Source organism: Plasmodium brasilianum, chromosome 11 (assembly GCF_023973825.1).
Source record: "Plasmodium brasilianum strain Bolivian I chromosome 11, whole genome shotgun sequence".
Classification (NCBI taxonomy): domain Eukaryota; phylum Apicomplexa; class Aconoidasida; order Haemosporida; family Plasmodiidae; genus Plasmodium; species Plasmodium brasilianum.
The window spans coordinates 1578574-1594709 of NC_090124.1; the positions used below are offsets into that span (position 1 = coordinate 1578574).

Below are 16136 nucleotides of genomic sequence, written 5' to 3' on the forward strand. Positions count from 1 at the left end.
AATAATAATAATAAAATAGGTAAATGAATTTTTTCTTTGTTATATTTAAGTGCCTAAATTGTCTTCGGGGTGTCATACTTCAATATTACTATACTAAGTGCTCATTTTGTCAAAATTTCTCTTTCCGATTTTTCTTATTCAAGTTGAAAATTATGTGCATTATAGACACTTTTGCATGTCCACAGTCATACATACTTACGTCTATGACTACACACCTACACACGCTAACACAATTTTGCACACTTGCGCGGAGAGGTACTTATTTATGTGTGTATTTGTGTAAGTACGTATGTGTTTATGTATGCATGTATATATGTACGTAAGTGTTTATGTGTTTATATATTATGTATATTTATATATTATGCATGTTCTTCTCGTCATTCACAGCCCATGCTTATTACAACTGTAAAATAAATCTTCCAAAAGGTTAAAAAACAATATTTATGCTTAACCAAAATTTATTGTGTAATATAAGGTGACAATTGAGTGGATTGTATAAAAAAAAAAAAAAAAAAAAAAAAGGTAGAATAAAATAACGTTTTACAGGAAACAAAATAGAGTGGACAAGAAATAGAAATGAACAACATAACAACAGAATAATAACTACTACTATTTCTTTTGATACTGATATTTAGGCACCCACATGGGAGTATCCTTCCGTATGTTCATAAATTAAAATCTTTTTTTCATTTAGCTAGCTAAGGAATAAAAAAAAAAAAAAAAGAAGAAATGAAAAATGAAAAAAAGGAAAAAGGGAAAATTATTATACTTAAAGAAAAATTAAGAATAATAAGTGAAAAAAAAATAATAACAGATTACAAGAAACCTAGCCCTTTTCTACGTTTTTCAATCTGTTATACAAAATTGTGAAAGCACGTGTAAATAATTTTTAAAGTAAGTGCGAGTCGCATAATTAACACAGGTGCCACAATTCACCTATTTCTCACACATTACTTAAAAAATCTAAATGTTGCCTGACTTGTTCATGTAATTCGAACTGCCCTTCTAAAACATATAATTTTTGTAATAAGAAAAAAGAAAGTTTTCAAAAAATTTTTGTAAAAAAATATCACCAAATATAGCTCGAAAAAAATGTTATGAACTTTGAATATGAAAATAGCAATAATTATAACGATAAAATTGATGATAATAATAATAATAATAATAACTATTACTTTAAAAAAAATTCTGAACAGGACAGAAAAATATTTACAGCAACATTTAAAATATCTCTGCTACTTTTAAAAAGGGTTACCAGAATGTGGACTAAAAAATATAAACAAATTATAATTCAAAATTTGGGTAGTCATAAACATACAACTGCACAGGAATCATATTTAAAATTTTCGCAAAAGTCAACTTGTACCAGTGACAACAGTATAAGTCATACTGGCACATCACAAAGCGACAATTTGTATTTTCGCTATAGGTGTTCAAATTAAATAGGAAAAAAGTTAAAAAATAAAATAAAATAAAAAGACCAGTAGCAACAGCAACAGCAACATCAACAACAAGCAGAGCGATATAATATATATGCTCGCGGAAATGCCAAATACTAGTTGAACGCGTTCAATAATTTTTCATGATTGGTAAAAAATTTACATACTCAGAGTAATAAATTATAAACATTAAAACATACATATATAAACAAATATAAATGCAGACAGGCGCAAAAACATCTGCTCTGTAAATGATCTACTTCAAAGTAACTATGAATGCATCTTTAATATTTTTATTTGCACAAATATAAAAGCTTTTATAATGGGTATAAAAAAAGTGAAGAATTTTTTTTTTTTTTTTATACATTTTCCATAAAATATGACAAATTCAGAAATGTTGAAAAAATTATCGTGATTTAATATTATTTCTTCCTGACCAAGGAATTTTAAAAATTTGTCCTTGTATAAAAATGCAAGACTGAAGAAGTATTCTAAATTCATTAAACTAATGAAAATCTTTCGATAATCAATAAAAAAGATAAGATGTGTTTTAGTCTTATACTTGACAAATTCGTCTATTCTTTTTATAATTTCATAATAATTTAAATTAAAAATAATCAGCTGACCTTTGTGCATAATATATATATCAACTGGTGCAGCTAAATAATTTCTTAAAATTTCTATTCCCGTTTTGCACTGAACAAGATGATTATTTAAAAAAGAATTAATAAAAAGATAATTTTTACATGCTATATTTTGATTTAATAAAAGAGTTTTTTGAAATTTATCCATATCATCCATTAGCAAACATGTCTTCAAAAATGTTAAAAAATTAATGTTCGAAATTTTATGCCTCTTTAAATAGCCTTTCCATGTAAGGTAAAAGTATAAATATACGTACTGAACATGCAGATGTACTCCTTCATTCTTACTCGTCCTAGTTACTTCACAATTCAGTGTTGTATTATTTTTATATAAATAATTCATTAACCCGTTGAAAAGTAATGTATACTCCTTTTCACTTACCAGGGTATATATTTTTTCCAAGAAAAAGCATTTAAAAATTTTACCGTCTTTTAATTTTTTAATATTTTGCCTATCAAAAAAATTGTCCTCTTCTATTTTTTGTAGTTCCTCTTTCATCTCCTCATTTTCACCGCCCTCTTTAATTGATTTCGTATATATTTTACACTTTTCAGTTTTGAGCTTTTCAATTTTGCATTTCTCACTTTTGTACTTTTTTATGAAGTAATTAAATATATATAAAGGGTTACGGTAAAAAAAAAAAAATTTTTTAAAACTTTTCATATAATTTGCTCCTTCTGAAAAATGATAGGAATTATCCATACGCAAAGTAGAATCAAAATAAATGAAAAGAATTTTTTTGCACAAATTATATTTTTCTTTGATTATTTTATTCCATGTATTTTTCTTTTGCTTTTTTTTTTTTTCGACATGATGTTATAAAATGACTTCTTAAAATGCGCATATTTCATAATGTGCCAAAACAGATGAATAATTTCATTATGCAGATTATAATTATTTAAAGAATAGAAAATAAAAAATATCTGTTTTAAGTTCAGCGCTAAAATGGGTGTCTTAAATATTCTTTGAAATATGTCTGTATTTGTTTTATCCTTATTCATTAATTTTTTCATTAAAATTTTGATCTTTTCCTTATTGTTACATTTAATTATACTCTTATAAATACTATAAATAGTGTTATATTCAAGCAACACCTTTTCAAATTGAAAGATAAATTTATTGTTTTCTTCAATTGGGCATTTCAATTTTTTAAATCTGTCTACTATCATTTTGTGTATTCCTCGTTTTACACTCTTCATAAATTTATTATTTTCGTATAGAAGGTGCAGAGCAAGTGTATTAAAATTATATGTATCAAATGTGGATAGGAGCATAAAAAAAAAGCATATATTAATTTTGCACATGGATAGTATACTTTTCACATTGAACATCAACTCAATAATCATTTCGTTGCTCTGCCTTAGTGATTTAGATACTATGTCAGTTATGTAATTCTCCATGAACATATGTAACTCTTCAAAGGTGTTATTGTACATAAGAATTGTTTCATTTACTGTTTTGTATGTGCTGCTTCTTAAAATTTCTTTATACCCTTTAATGATGATGGAAAAAATTTTTTTTCTTTTTTCTGTACACAGCAGAAATGAGTGAAGCGTTTCTTCTTCTTTTTTGTCTTCTTTTTTTTTCCGTAAAAGTGATCTCAAAAGAAAATTTTTAGTATTATCAAAACTCCCTGCGGCATATTTTAAAACCCCAGAATTCTTGTTTCCCTCAATAGTGAATGAACTATTTTTTTTCCTTTTCGGGAGGAGTTCATTTTCGTGTGCTGTTATATTCTTAAGCTCTTCAATTTTATTCACTTTCTTCTTCCTCTTTGTTATATTTTCATAACTGTTATTCATTATCCCGTTCTGAAGAGGGTCATTCGAACAATGGCTAGCGATATGGCTAGTAACATGGTTTGCCATATTATTTGCCATATTATTTGCCGTATTATTTGCCGTATTATTTGCCATATTATTTGCGAAATAATACGCAGATTGTTTGTTCACAAAATCAACAGTGTCAATGTTCAAGTGAAGCAGGAAAACGTACTGTAACATTAGCAAGAGAGAGAACGATTTGAAAATGCCGCCTTCCCCGGAAATACTATTAAGCTGAGCAATATTTTGTTCTATATACGATATTATCTTACTGTTCAAATGTTTGCAGTGGGAAGTATTATAATTATTCGTATTCGTGAAAATGTCTTCATTAAATATATTAATATGATTTATAAAAGGGTTGTTTTGATCTTCTATTAAATTAGTATGTTCATAATTTATCACATGAAACTTTTTTTTTTCATAAAAAATCTTCATTGAAAAGGATAGTGTTATAAAAAAATAGTACCAATAATGGTCATATAAAATATTTATATTTTCTGAATAGTACAGGCAAAATTGCTTCATAAATAACTCTAAAAAATAGTAATTTCTTCTTTTTAAAAAGCATTTTAACATATAGACATAAGTCAAAAAATTGATATCTGAGTATGTGCAACGTTTGTTCTTAAAATATACCTGATCTTTCATATAACTATTAAAAAAATTAAATTTATTAACAGGCAATAATTTTATTTTATACTTGTCTGTATTATTAGTGTGTAATAATGAGGTACCACTGAGTAAATTGTTATATGTAAAATTAGGGTTTATTAAATAATCACTTAAAATATTTTTTTTATTTAATTTATTAATAAAATTTATGATAAATATATTATTTATACTAAGCATTTTGTATACATAATTTTTGAAAAAAAGCAATAACAGTCTATATTCCTCATTACGGTAAAAATAATTTAAAATTATTAACCGATCATAAAAATCATAAAACGTGATATTTCTCTTAACCTTTTTGTACATATTGTAAATATTATTTTCCTTATTTATACTCACAAAGATGATGTTCATTTTTTTTCGCATTTTTAAATGAATATCTATAATTTTGTTGTACGGGGGGGTTGACCTTTCATCTGTTTGTGTCTCCATTTGTTCGACTTTTCCTTTAAAAAATTGTTTCGAATTTTTCTCCCCCTCCTGCTCCTTCTGCTCTCTCCTCATTTTCTTAACATACTTCTTTAATATCCTTGCATGATTCAGGATAAATTTATAATTGTCTTTTTCAAGTTCCTTTAGTAGCTCTTCATGTTGATCCTTACTACAATCCTTTTTCCTACTTTGGTTTCCTGTAAGTAGATATCTAAAACTTAAATGATATAAAATATTTTCTTTTATAAGCAAATCGTTCAAACTGAAGGACTCTAACATACCCTTTAAGTATGCCTTAGATACATTTGGTAAATAATAAAGACATAATAAATTATTTAGTAGACTCCTGTTTCTACATAAAAAAAGCTCTTTTTTTAGTTTAAAATTTAATTTGTTATTGCTGTTGTTAAGAAGGAATAATGACGTATTTTTTTTATTTTTTGTTAATTTTTCTTTGTTCAGTTTTTGCCCAATTTTTAAACCAATTATTGGGGATTCCAACGTACTTACAAAACCATCTTGATAAGAGTTATAGCTGCATTTATCACCATAAATTATTGCATCATTCTCATTATAACCATCGCTAATACTACTACAGTTACAACTGCTATAGTTATGATCGTTTCCCCTTGTTTTAAATCCCTTCTTATGCTTACTTAGAGCATAATTTATGAACAGTTTTTTTTTTCCAATAAATGGAAAATTTTTTTTTTTTATGAACAAGCAATAATTTATTATTAAATTATATATTATGGTAAGTACTCCATAAAAGGGCAAAAAACGCATGTCCACAAAAGGTGCCAAAGCCCATTCATCTTATAAATATGCATATATATATATATATACTTGCATACATACATATATATATGAATGTATTTTAGCTAAATTACCTTTTTTACCCGCTGTAATATATATGATTTTTGTTTTCACCATGTATATATATATATATACATACATACATACATACATACATACAGTTATCTTCTCATTGTATCGAATTTGTCCTTTTCACTGCTTTAACTACGAAGTGTTGTTTCGGTTAGCCCCTTTATACTATTTTATTTTACTTCTGTAATGTCATAATTAGAAGTTATATTGTACAAACGGGATTAATATGAATACCCATATACATATATATATATATATATACATACGCATATGCTCGATTTGCTTAATCTTTTACCGTTCGATGAACGCTTTATTTAATTGTTCAATGCCTTATTCTCTTTCCTCATTTTGTCGCTTGTTTGTTTTATAGTTGACTGTCCTCCCTTTTTATTTTTTTAAATTTATACGTATGTAGCATACATTTTTACAATTTTTAAGCTTCAAAATGAAGTAAATCTATGTACATATATATGAGCAATAACCCATGTGCATAGAAATACATGTACACGGAAATATAAATATACATACAAATTTGTAATTATAAATGTTTATAAAAAAAAAAAAAAAAAAAAAAAGGTAAAATTTTGCATAATATTGTATAATGGTAATATTTACGTTTTACTAGCCTTCGGCGTTTTATTTTTTTAAAATCATCATGTTGAGCTAACGAAGTTGAAGCATTTTGTTTTACCTTCACCAAATTAATGTAAAATTTAAGCAATTTCCAAAAAGTATAACAAAAAAAAAAAAAAATAAATAAATATATAAATAACGTAGCATAACATAGTATAACGTAATACAGTACATTATGGCGTAACCTATATATGTTTCACTTTAAATTTTCCCTTTACGCTTATTATGAAAGAGGAAGAAATATTTGTACGTAATTTTCTTTCTTCACAGTTGTTTAACAGCACAGTAGCTTCTTAGCAAATATTTATATTTCATCATATTACAACATCTCTTCTTATGATGCATATCTGTATGTTGCGTATGTAACCTTATGTGAACATTTTTTACGAAAAGATTTTTGTTTTCCCAAAATTAGTGCAATTTATAAAAAATAAAAAATGATATCAGATGAGGAGAAATAAGAGCCTATACACATATGCTGAGTACATGTAAATATATGTATATATGCATGTATGCTCATACGCGCGCAAGTTATACTCTAAAGAGATTGCAAGCTTCCCCTTTTTCTTAAGAAACAATGGAGAATGCTTTTGCCGGTTCATGCGTGCAGAGTCTTTTCGAGCCCAAGGTGGACTTTGCTGTTTGTATTAATAAATCAATCAATCTGTTTGTAAAAGACACAAATAGTTTAAAAGATGTGGATGAAAGGAAGAACGAATCGACTAGCAGTGACAACATGATAGAAACAGATAAGAGCACTAAGAACGATAAGAATGATAAGAACGATAAGAGTGATAAGAATTATAAGAACGATAAGAATGATAAGAGCCATAAGAACGATAAGAATGATAAGAGCCATAAGAACGATAAGAATGATAAGGGCCATAAGAACGATAAGAATGATAAGGACCATAAGAACGATAAGAATGATAAGGACCATAAGAACGATAAGAACGATAAGGACCATAAGAACGATAAGAATGACGAAAAGGAAGTAAGCATACTTAGTGATGATACTTCTCTAATTGATTTAAAAAAACAAAATTTAATGGATGAAAATTTGTCCCTCTTGAATGGATATCTTTACTTCAACAGAATTGAACATAATATAAATTTATTGCTTACAGAATTATCATCAGTAAAGAAAGATTTTCTTTTTTTGAGTAAACAAACGAGAGTTAATGTAAAAAAAGTACGGAAAATTAAGAAGAAAAATAAAATTTACAGAATAATACTTGAAGAAATAAAAAAAGATAGAAAGAGAAAAGAAATTTATGAGATGTTAAGTTTAGAAATTCAAAAATTAGAAGATGTAAAAAAACTTCAAAAAAAACAAGATACAGAAAAGCAAGAAATTAATAATTACCAAAATAAAATACAAAACATAGAAAATATTATTAAAAAGAACAATGAGAATATGAATAAGACCATTCATCAGATCGATGAAGTCTTATCTGCAAATTTGCACCTCGATATGCAGTAGCTTCCGCAGAGAGATGATATGATATGATTTATTTTTCCATATTTCTTCCATTTTTTTGCATCTTATTTGTAGTTTTTTTTTTTTTTTTTTTTCGAGCTATGCAACCGGTGCTTTGTTTCATACCATTTGCCTCCACTAACAAGCGTTCATATCACTCTGTTACGATTTTATGAAGATCTTTGTACAACTCTAACTCTCTTTTTTTTTCGTCCAACACGCTACAGCATAATAAATATAAAAATTATATATGTATATATATACATGTATATATACATAATTTGTACATATATATGTATGTAAAAAATTAAAAAATATGCCAAAAATGTAAAGCAAAATTTTAAAAATCCGGAAAAAAAATATGAACTGTGCAGGCAGGTGTGACATAATTCGCAAATGTATGTGTACATTTTTTGTGCACATATTTGAGCGGTTTTCTTTAATTACATGGATATATATGACTTGCTGTAGCTCTTCAACTCTATCAAAAGGGCGCAAGCCTGATTGAAAAGGAAATAAAATAGAATAAAAATGTAAAAAAAGTAAGATAAAATAAAATAAAAGAATAAAAAAAAAAATAAAAAAATAAAAAAAAATTGAAGAAAGACCAACAATGATATAGAGTGTGCGAAACGTGCCTTTGTGCAGGGGCGCACAACATGTAGTACATGTGTACTTCATATCATACGTACAGTTTAAAAAAATTTGCTTTACTACGTTATATTTTCTTATTTCTAATATTTTTTTGTTTTTAATTTTTATTCATCTTTCTTTTCTTTTTTCTTTTTTTTTTTTTTTTTTTTTTTTTTTTTTTTTTTTTTTTTTTTTTTCGACCACTTTTCTTACCTTTTGAAGCGCGGATAACTTCTCCTTAAACATTTTTTCATTTTCCATTTTGACTTGGTTAAATTCGTTTTCCTTTTCCTCTTTTGATTCGAGCACTTCTTTGAGTACTTGATTAACCTTATTCTAAAATGAAACGTTAAGAAGTAGAGGTAATTATGTTTTGTTAAAATTAATTTGGCATATTGCAGACTACGCACGCAGGTATATGTTTATGCATAACGATGTGCGCATATATATGTATGCATCATGCTTGCACTTTTTGGTAATTTCAAATTATTCTAATGTCAACAAACGGGTGTAATGAGCTCCACGGAAAGTTTTGCTCACTACGTTGCTTACATTCTTTTCCTTTGCATCTCCTAGCATTTTCTAAAAAAAAAAATCCAAAAGGAAATAATTGCGATAGTAAGGTAATCATAAAAATGGTTCACATATATATATATATATATACATAAAAGGATAGGCAGCTGAACAGGTCAGCTCAATCGACAAGAATTAGGCCTCCAAAATGGGTATATATACGACAGTGTACGTGCACGTGTACATATATGTATATATATACATTTACACATATGCATACGCATGTAAACACATCTCTGCACTGTTCTTTTTCTTCTACTACTCCTCTTTACCTCATTTTGCGAAACAATTTGGTTCAACTTTTTCTCGGACATGATCACAAACTTTGCAATTTCATCTTCTAATTTTTTAACCGCGTCCTCCTTCTGTGTAATGTTTGATTTAAGCTCGTTTATTTGGTCTTGCATTGTTGTAATGTACTTCTCATATTCGTCAATTAAGTTTAGGGTATTCTTTAATTCGTGTTCATCTTGCTCGATATAGGTTTTTATGTCTGCCTTTTTGTCCTTCCAATTTATGTTTAACATATTATCAACTGTGAATGCGTCTATATTTATATTAATGTTGTTTATTTTGGTCCACTGAGAGATAGATATACTTTTGTACATATTAACATTTTGCATAATTTCATTTAATTTTTCGTTAACATTTTTTGCTAATTTTTTTAAGTCATTATTTTTGTTATTTAATTTTTCACTTAAGTTGGGATGTTCATTATTTAAATTTTTGATTTCATTTTTTATGTGTTCGATTTTTTCTTTATTTTTATCAATATTTTCATTCATTTGTAAAAACTGTGCTTTGTTTAATGTTTGTTTTTGTAATATTTCTTTTACTTTATTAATTTCGTCTAAAATTTTTTCTGTTTTGTTTTTTTCCTCTTCATTATTCTTTTTACACATTTCAATATCTTTTTCTAATTTTTTTGTTTCATCTAAACTATTTGTATATAATAATTTTATTTTTTTATTTTCTTCACATAACACTTTATTTCTTTTAATTAATTCATCATTTTCTTTTATGTGAATTTTTACTTCTTCAATCTTTTTTTTCTTTTCAATAATATCATCATTTTTGGTATTTATATCATTTTCAAGCCTACTGATCTCTTTATCAAGTTTTGCATTTAACATATCATTTGCATTCCTCTCTTCTTTATTTATGTGTGTTTTGTAACTATATAAAATAAAGTCATCCATCTTTATATCATTGTCTTCACTTAAGTCATCTGAAAAATTCAAATCTTTTTCTTCATTTATATCATTAAAACATTCCGCTTCGAAAATTAGTAGTTGACATAACCAAGCCAATGCAGTTAAATGTGTATTATATTGAAGACCCGTCGTAGGAGCAACTAATGTAGACTTTGATATGGTATATGGGTATCCTATGTCTTTATAAAAACTTAACACGACTTCCCCATAATTATCTTTATTCACTTCAATCATCGGGTCGACATGTTTAAATATAAAATTCCATATATTTATCAAATCTGTCATACTAGGGTTTTTAAATAAATTTGGAGATATACTACCACTATAATTTTTCCATCCCAAGTACCGAATTAATGTTTTCACATTTTCTTTTTTGTCTGTTTTATCTACTTTTTTTACATAAACGGAAGCATTCGATTTGTAAAAAGACAAGGCGTTCAAGGAGGTCCTTGACTTTGATTTCTTATCCCCCGAAATGTAAATGCTACTGTTCAAATTAGCATTGTTGTTAAACACAGACAGCGTTGAACTGAATTTATTGTACACGGATTGATTGTTCATTTTGCGGGCGAGGGTGGCATGGGACAGAAAACCGCTTGACCAGAATGCAGGCTGAAAATTAAAACAGTTTTATTAAATATCACTAATTTGATGAAGTACGATTAAAATGATGAAGTACGATTAAATTGATGAAGTACGATTAAATTGATGAAGTACGATTAAATTGATGAAGTACAATTAAATTGATGAAGTACGATTAAATTGATGAAGTACGATTAAATTGATGAAGTACGATTAAATTGATGAAGTACGATTAAATTGATGAAGTACGATTAAATTGATGAAGTACGATTAAAATGATGAAGTACAATTAAATTTGATTAAATTGTTATAATTTGGTTTAATTTGATTAAATGTACTGCACTTTGATGCAATTCGCTTTTATGCTCTTCCTATTTTTCCAATAAAATAGGCAAGAGGCTAATAGGCAATAACGCAATCACTAAAAATACATTAAACAGTAAGAGAAGCACTCATAAAGTTCAAATCTTAAAGCTTAAAATAAATACGCATATATGGGTAATACACAGAAGGAGGTATGCTTTTCCATTATGCAAAATGGTATAATCGTTATATTATTCGTTATTTTATCATATATATATATATATATATATTTTTTTTTTTTTAAATTATGATAGAGAAGTGATAATGTTTATTTAGCTAATTAAAAAAAAAAAAATAAAAAAAATAAATAAATAATGAACTGTTCAGAATAAAATAATTAATTTTTATTATATTTATTATTTTTTTTTATTTTCTCACACTAAGTAAATGCGCAAAATTTGCTGAACATATTTCGCAAAATTATTACCTGTTCATGCGAAAGTTTAAAAACAGATGAATGTTCGAACGTTCGTATGTACGTATATGCGTATGGACGTATGTATATGTCTCTATACATGTACTCAATTTAAGCAGCCATTTAAAAAAGTCAAATTAATTTTTCCAAACAACATAAATTCATCCTAATCATTTTTAAATTTTATAGGATCACACAATTACACAAAATCTGTTATGAAGCAAACTGTCAAACGTATATTATAGCGATAGAAAGGCATAAACGTAGGGGATACGCCTTCAAATTAATCGCAAGCAATATAGGATGCATATACACATATGTATATGGAAATACATACGAACATACACCAACCCACACACACAGACCTACACACACACACAGACCTACACACACACACAGACCTGCACACACATCGTATATTTTTCTCAACATGTACCCCCATTATAATCACGTCTAATCCTATTAACCTCTGCTTTTGTTAATCGCTAATTTTTTCAACTTGAACTTGAAATTCAACTTTTTTTTTTTTTTTTTTTTAATGTACATTACTAACCAATATTCGAATACAAGAGACGAATTACTTCTTTTTCCAAGTATCTTTAATAAAAGAAAAAAAAAAAAAAAAAAAAAGCGTTTAAAAGAAGTTTCAATCATGTGTTTTAAACTGTTTTTACGCGAATTCAAAAGATGCGTTTGTCATAACTTTCTTAATTGTTGAACTTTATAACAAAAAAAAAAAAAAAAAAAAACTCCCAAAATGGTAAATAATAAAAATAACTAGGGGAACAGAAAAAAGAAAAATGAAAGTCATGGATTAATAATCGTTTGATATCTCTATGCATATTTCACAAGGTTGCTACCACTATTTCAACCACTACCATCGCTGCTATAAAAAAAAAAAAAATTTTAAACAAAATAATAACGCAAGTAATTCATTCAATTGGTTTAATGTACGTGTCAATTTGTCCATATTTGACTTTCAATAAAATCAATGTTTTATTTTTATTCATTTTGGTTTTCTTCATTTCTCTTATTCATTATACATTTTGAATTCTCAAGTATAATACTTTTTACACCCTGGGACAACAGAATAAAATAAATATTACCATTTTTTCGTGGGGCGTATGTAATTATGCATTCCCGCGAATGTATATAACATGTACATACATGCATGCATATATATATATATATATATATATATATATATATATACATATATATATATACATCATGCATAAGTTATTTATTTATAACCCCAACACCCTCAAACAGCTACAATTGTGTTCCTATTTTCTTTTGCCTCATCTTTTGTATTTCTTCCAACTCCTGCTCTACTTCCTTTTTTGATTCGAAATTTACTAAGCATTTGGGATCATTCTGTCCTTTTTTCTTAAGCTGTTCATACTTTTTCACTTTATTTATTTGTGTTTTTACTAAGGAATTTTTCTTATCTTGCTTGTTTCTTCTATCCACTCCTTCGTTCTTGGCATTGTACAATTTATCATGATAACTTACCTGAAGGATATAAGAATATATCATGAGAAGACAATACACTTACGCATAATGGGTGCAAAGGAAACAAGGGGGAAAGATATGGTGCCAGAATATTGCGAAGATGAAACAGAATTGTTACAATTATGCATATACTTCTTTATTTGTTCGTGTGTTTCCTTTTTTTCTTTATACGCATACATGTTTGTCGCTGTGGTATTCCATTTATTTTTATTTTTATTTTTGTTTTACCTTTTTTCGCCCTATTTGATTTTTTTTATTCTCCTTTATATTTTGAAGGTAAGAATTAACCATGCCATTCAATTTATCAATGCTACTTTCATTTTTGTCATTACCTTTATTTTCATTAAATAATTTATCTTTGTTTAATTCAATGATTTCTTCTTTTTTTCCAAATAATGTGCTTTCAGTCAACCAGCCATAGGACATTTTTTTTTTTTTTTTTTGCGGGCGGGAGGGGAAATTTACATTAAAAAAGGGGTATAATTACGTAAATGACATGTACGGTTACATACATATGCGTGCATACGCCTGTACATATTAGTATACATAAATATACATGCAAACATTTAGCATTAATGAATTAATGTATGTACGTATGTATGTACGTATGTATACATGTATTTATGTATGTACAAAAATATATGCATAAACATATACATAACATCTTCACTTGGAAGATACATATACTATTTTTTTAAATTTTCATTTTTTTCTTATCGCCGTTTTGCTAATTCTATTTGCCTTAACAAGTAAGAAATTAAATCCATATAATTTAAAAAAAAAAAAAAAAAATATACATATATATATACATATATATATATATATGCATATATACCTATAAAATGTACACGCGCAATATGCGTATAAACAGGAAAAACATTTTGCAAAGAGAACAAAATGCATATATATTATTATATACACAGAAAATTGTTTGAAAAATTAAAAAAAATGAAAAGTTTTATATAAACTCACAACGATTATAAATATACATATTAAAAGATTTAACCATATGTGAATAATATAAAAGTTGAAAATAAAGTGCAATTTTAAGCGTCTTCATTTTGTTTTTTCTCATTAATAAACACGTTAATTTAAATATATACTATCAGATGAATCATAAAAAAAATGGGACAAACGGAAGTTATAATAAAAAAACAGGCTCCTCCTTATGCATAGTACCGCATAACCCGTCACTTGCAATTATATCTTGATTTTCTGAAAAAAAGGCGGAAAAATGGAAAATGAAACAAAGGCTACGTACAAAATGAAGAGAAAAACAAAATTATATCAAAAATGCCCTTTTTAATAGCTACCTATTATGTGCAACTCCAACGAATTTAAGCTGTTCTTTATAACACACTGAAAACAATAAATAGAAAAAAAAAAAAAATACTTGTGCAATGTTTTTTTTGCGAAGGAGGATATATATTAAAAAGGAGGGCATCTATTGGACAAGTGCACGGGCACACAAATAAATATGCTTATACCTCCGTTGTATGTATGAATGCAAGAATGTATGCATGTATGCATGTAAGAATGTATGAATGTAAGAATGTATGAATGTATGAATGCAAGAATGTATGCATGTATGCATGTAAGAATGTATGAATGTAAGAATGTATGAATGTAAGAATGTATGCATGTATGCATGTATATATACTCATATCCCCTTTTTTTCGTACATGCAGAATATTTAAAACTTTGGAAATAATGTGAAGAATATTTCCTCCACCCCTAATAATGAATGATAGTAACAGTGAAGAGAACAAATCACCTGAACCGCTCACGCAATAGTCATATCTGTATATTTTATACTTAAAATAGGTTAATTCTTTTTTCTTACTTAAAAAACCGACGTACAAATATAAATGATCCATATCAAAATTATACTGAACAGAAGTTACTATGACAAGTTTAACTCCACTATTTAGTAACAGTGTTAAGCCTTTTATTGTATCATTTTCATTATTTATTTTTGTATCACATAGTAATTCTAACTCATTCTGATTTGGCGTAATTATATCTGCAAATGAGGCATACTTTTTATAAACATCAACAACGTCCTTGTGGACATATAGCTTTCCATAATCTGCCATTACGGGATCACATAACCAAAAAAAATTAACTTCTATTATATCTTCAATTAAGTATTCGTCTTCTTTTGTTTGGCATTTTTCATCTTTCTCTTTCGTTGCTGCTGTCGTTGTTGCTGTCGTTGTTGCTGTCGTTGTTGCTGCCATTTTTGCTACTGTTTCCGCAGTTGATGCTCCTGTCACCCCTGCACTGTTCAGGTTGATATATTTTTTTTCCTTTTCCTTTTTCAAAGTTATAATATTTTTGAGTACCACCTCAACGCACTCTTTCGTATTAATGTATCCTGTTAAGAAATATATGTTGTTACAATCTAAACTTGACACATTATCTTTGATAAATTCGGATAAAATTTTGTTTAATTCCTCGTGTTTTGTTTCATCACCTATGTGTTTGTACTTTGAATAGTAATGAACGGTGTTCAGAATTTTTGGTATATGTCCTCTTCGTCTTAACACAAAAGAAGCAATATTGTTTCCACAAAATCCATCAAATACTTGAGACTGTATAGAAACGATATTTTCTTTGCTCATCTTTGTACGGACAAAGAAGGAGCAAACACTATGTGCAAAGTATATAATGTGTATGTTTCTGGACTAGCAAAGGAATGGAATGGAAATAAAGCAAAAAATGGGAAAAAAAAAAAAATTGTTAAAAGGCTAAAAATTGCAAAAAAGCAAAAAAAGCTTAGAAAGCATAAAAACCGAAAAATTGTAAAAAAGCAAAAAAAACAAA

The 16136-nt window shown here is 27.2% G+C and overlaps 5 protein-coding genes across 5 annotated transcripts; 2 read left to right on the top strand and 3 right to left on the bottom strand.

The window, feature by feature from the left end:
• Positions 1–1097: 1097 nt before the first annotated feature.
• MKS88_003804 (uncharacterized protein) lies at positions 1098–1442 on the top strand (the record flags this gene model as incomplete). Its single annotated transcript, XM_067216929.1, has 1 exon — positions 1098–1442. One exon carries the CDS (start codon positions 1098–1100, stop codon positions 1440–1442), a length of 345 nt encoding a protein of 114 aa, XP_067072615.1.
• Positions 1443–7112: 5670 nt separating this feature from the next.
• Positions 7113–8018, top strand: MKS88_003805 (uncharacterized protein; the record flags this gene model as incomplete). Its single annotated transcript, XM_067216931.1, has 1 exon — positions 7113–8018. The coding sequence occupies one exon, from the start codon at positions 7113–7115 to the stop codon at positions 8016–8018; it is 906 nt and encodes a 301-aa protein (XP_067072616.1).
• A 151-nt stretch (positions 8019–8169) lies between these two features.
• Positions 8170–10996, bottom strand: MKS88_003806 (kinetochore protein NDC80; the record flags this gene model as incomplete). Its single annotated transcript, XM_067216932.1, has 5 exons — positions 8170–8236; positions 8463–8515; positions 8862–8984; positions 9201–9230; positions 9494–10996. The coding sequence occupies 5 exons, from the start codon at positions 10994–10996 to the stop codon at positions 8170–8172; spliced, it is 1776 nt and encodes a 591-aa protein (XP_067072617.1).
• Positions 10997–12343: 1347 nt separating this feature from the next.
• On the bottom strand, positions 12344–13736 carry MKS88_003807 (uncharacterized protein; the record flags this gene model as incomplete). The annotated part of the gene is made up of 3 exons (XM_067216933.1): positions 12344–12392; positions 13072–13310; positions 13539–13736. 3 exons carry the CDS (start codon positions 13734–13736, stop codon positions 12344–12346), a joined length of 486 nt encoding a protein of 161 aa, XP_067072618.1.
• A 715-nt stretch (positions 13737–14451) lies between these two features.
• Positions 14452–15934, bottom strand: MKS88_003808 (pyridoxal kinase; the record flags this gene model as incomplete). The annotated part of the gene is made up of 3 exons (XM_067216934.1): positions 14452–14525; positions 14624–14669; positions 14993–15934. 3 exons carry the CDS (start codon positions 15932–15934, stop codon positions 14452–14454), a joined length of 1062 nt encoding a protein of 353 aa, XP_067072619.1.
• Positions 15935–16136: the final 202 nt, after the last annotated feature.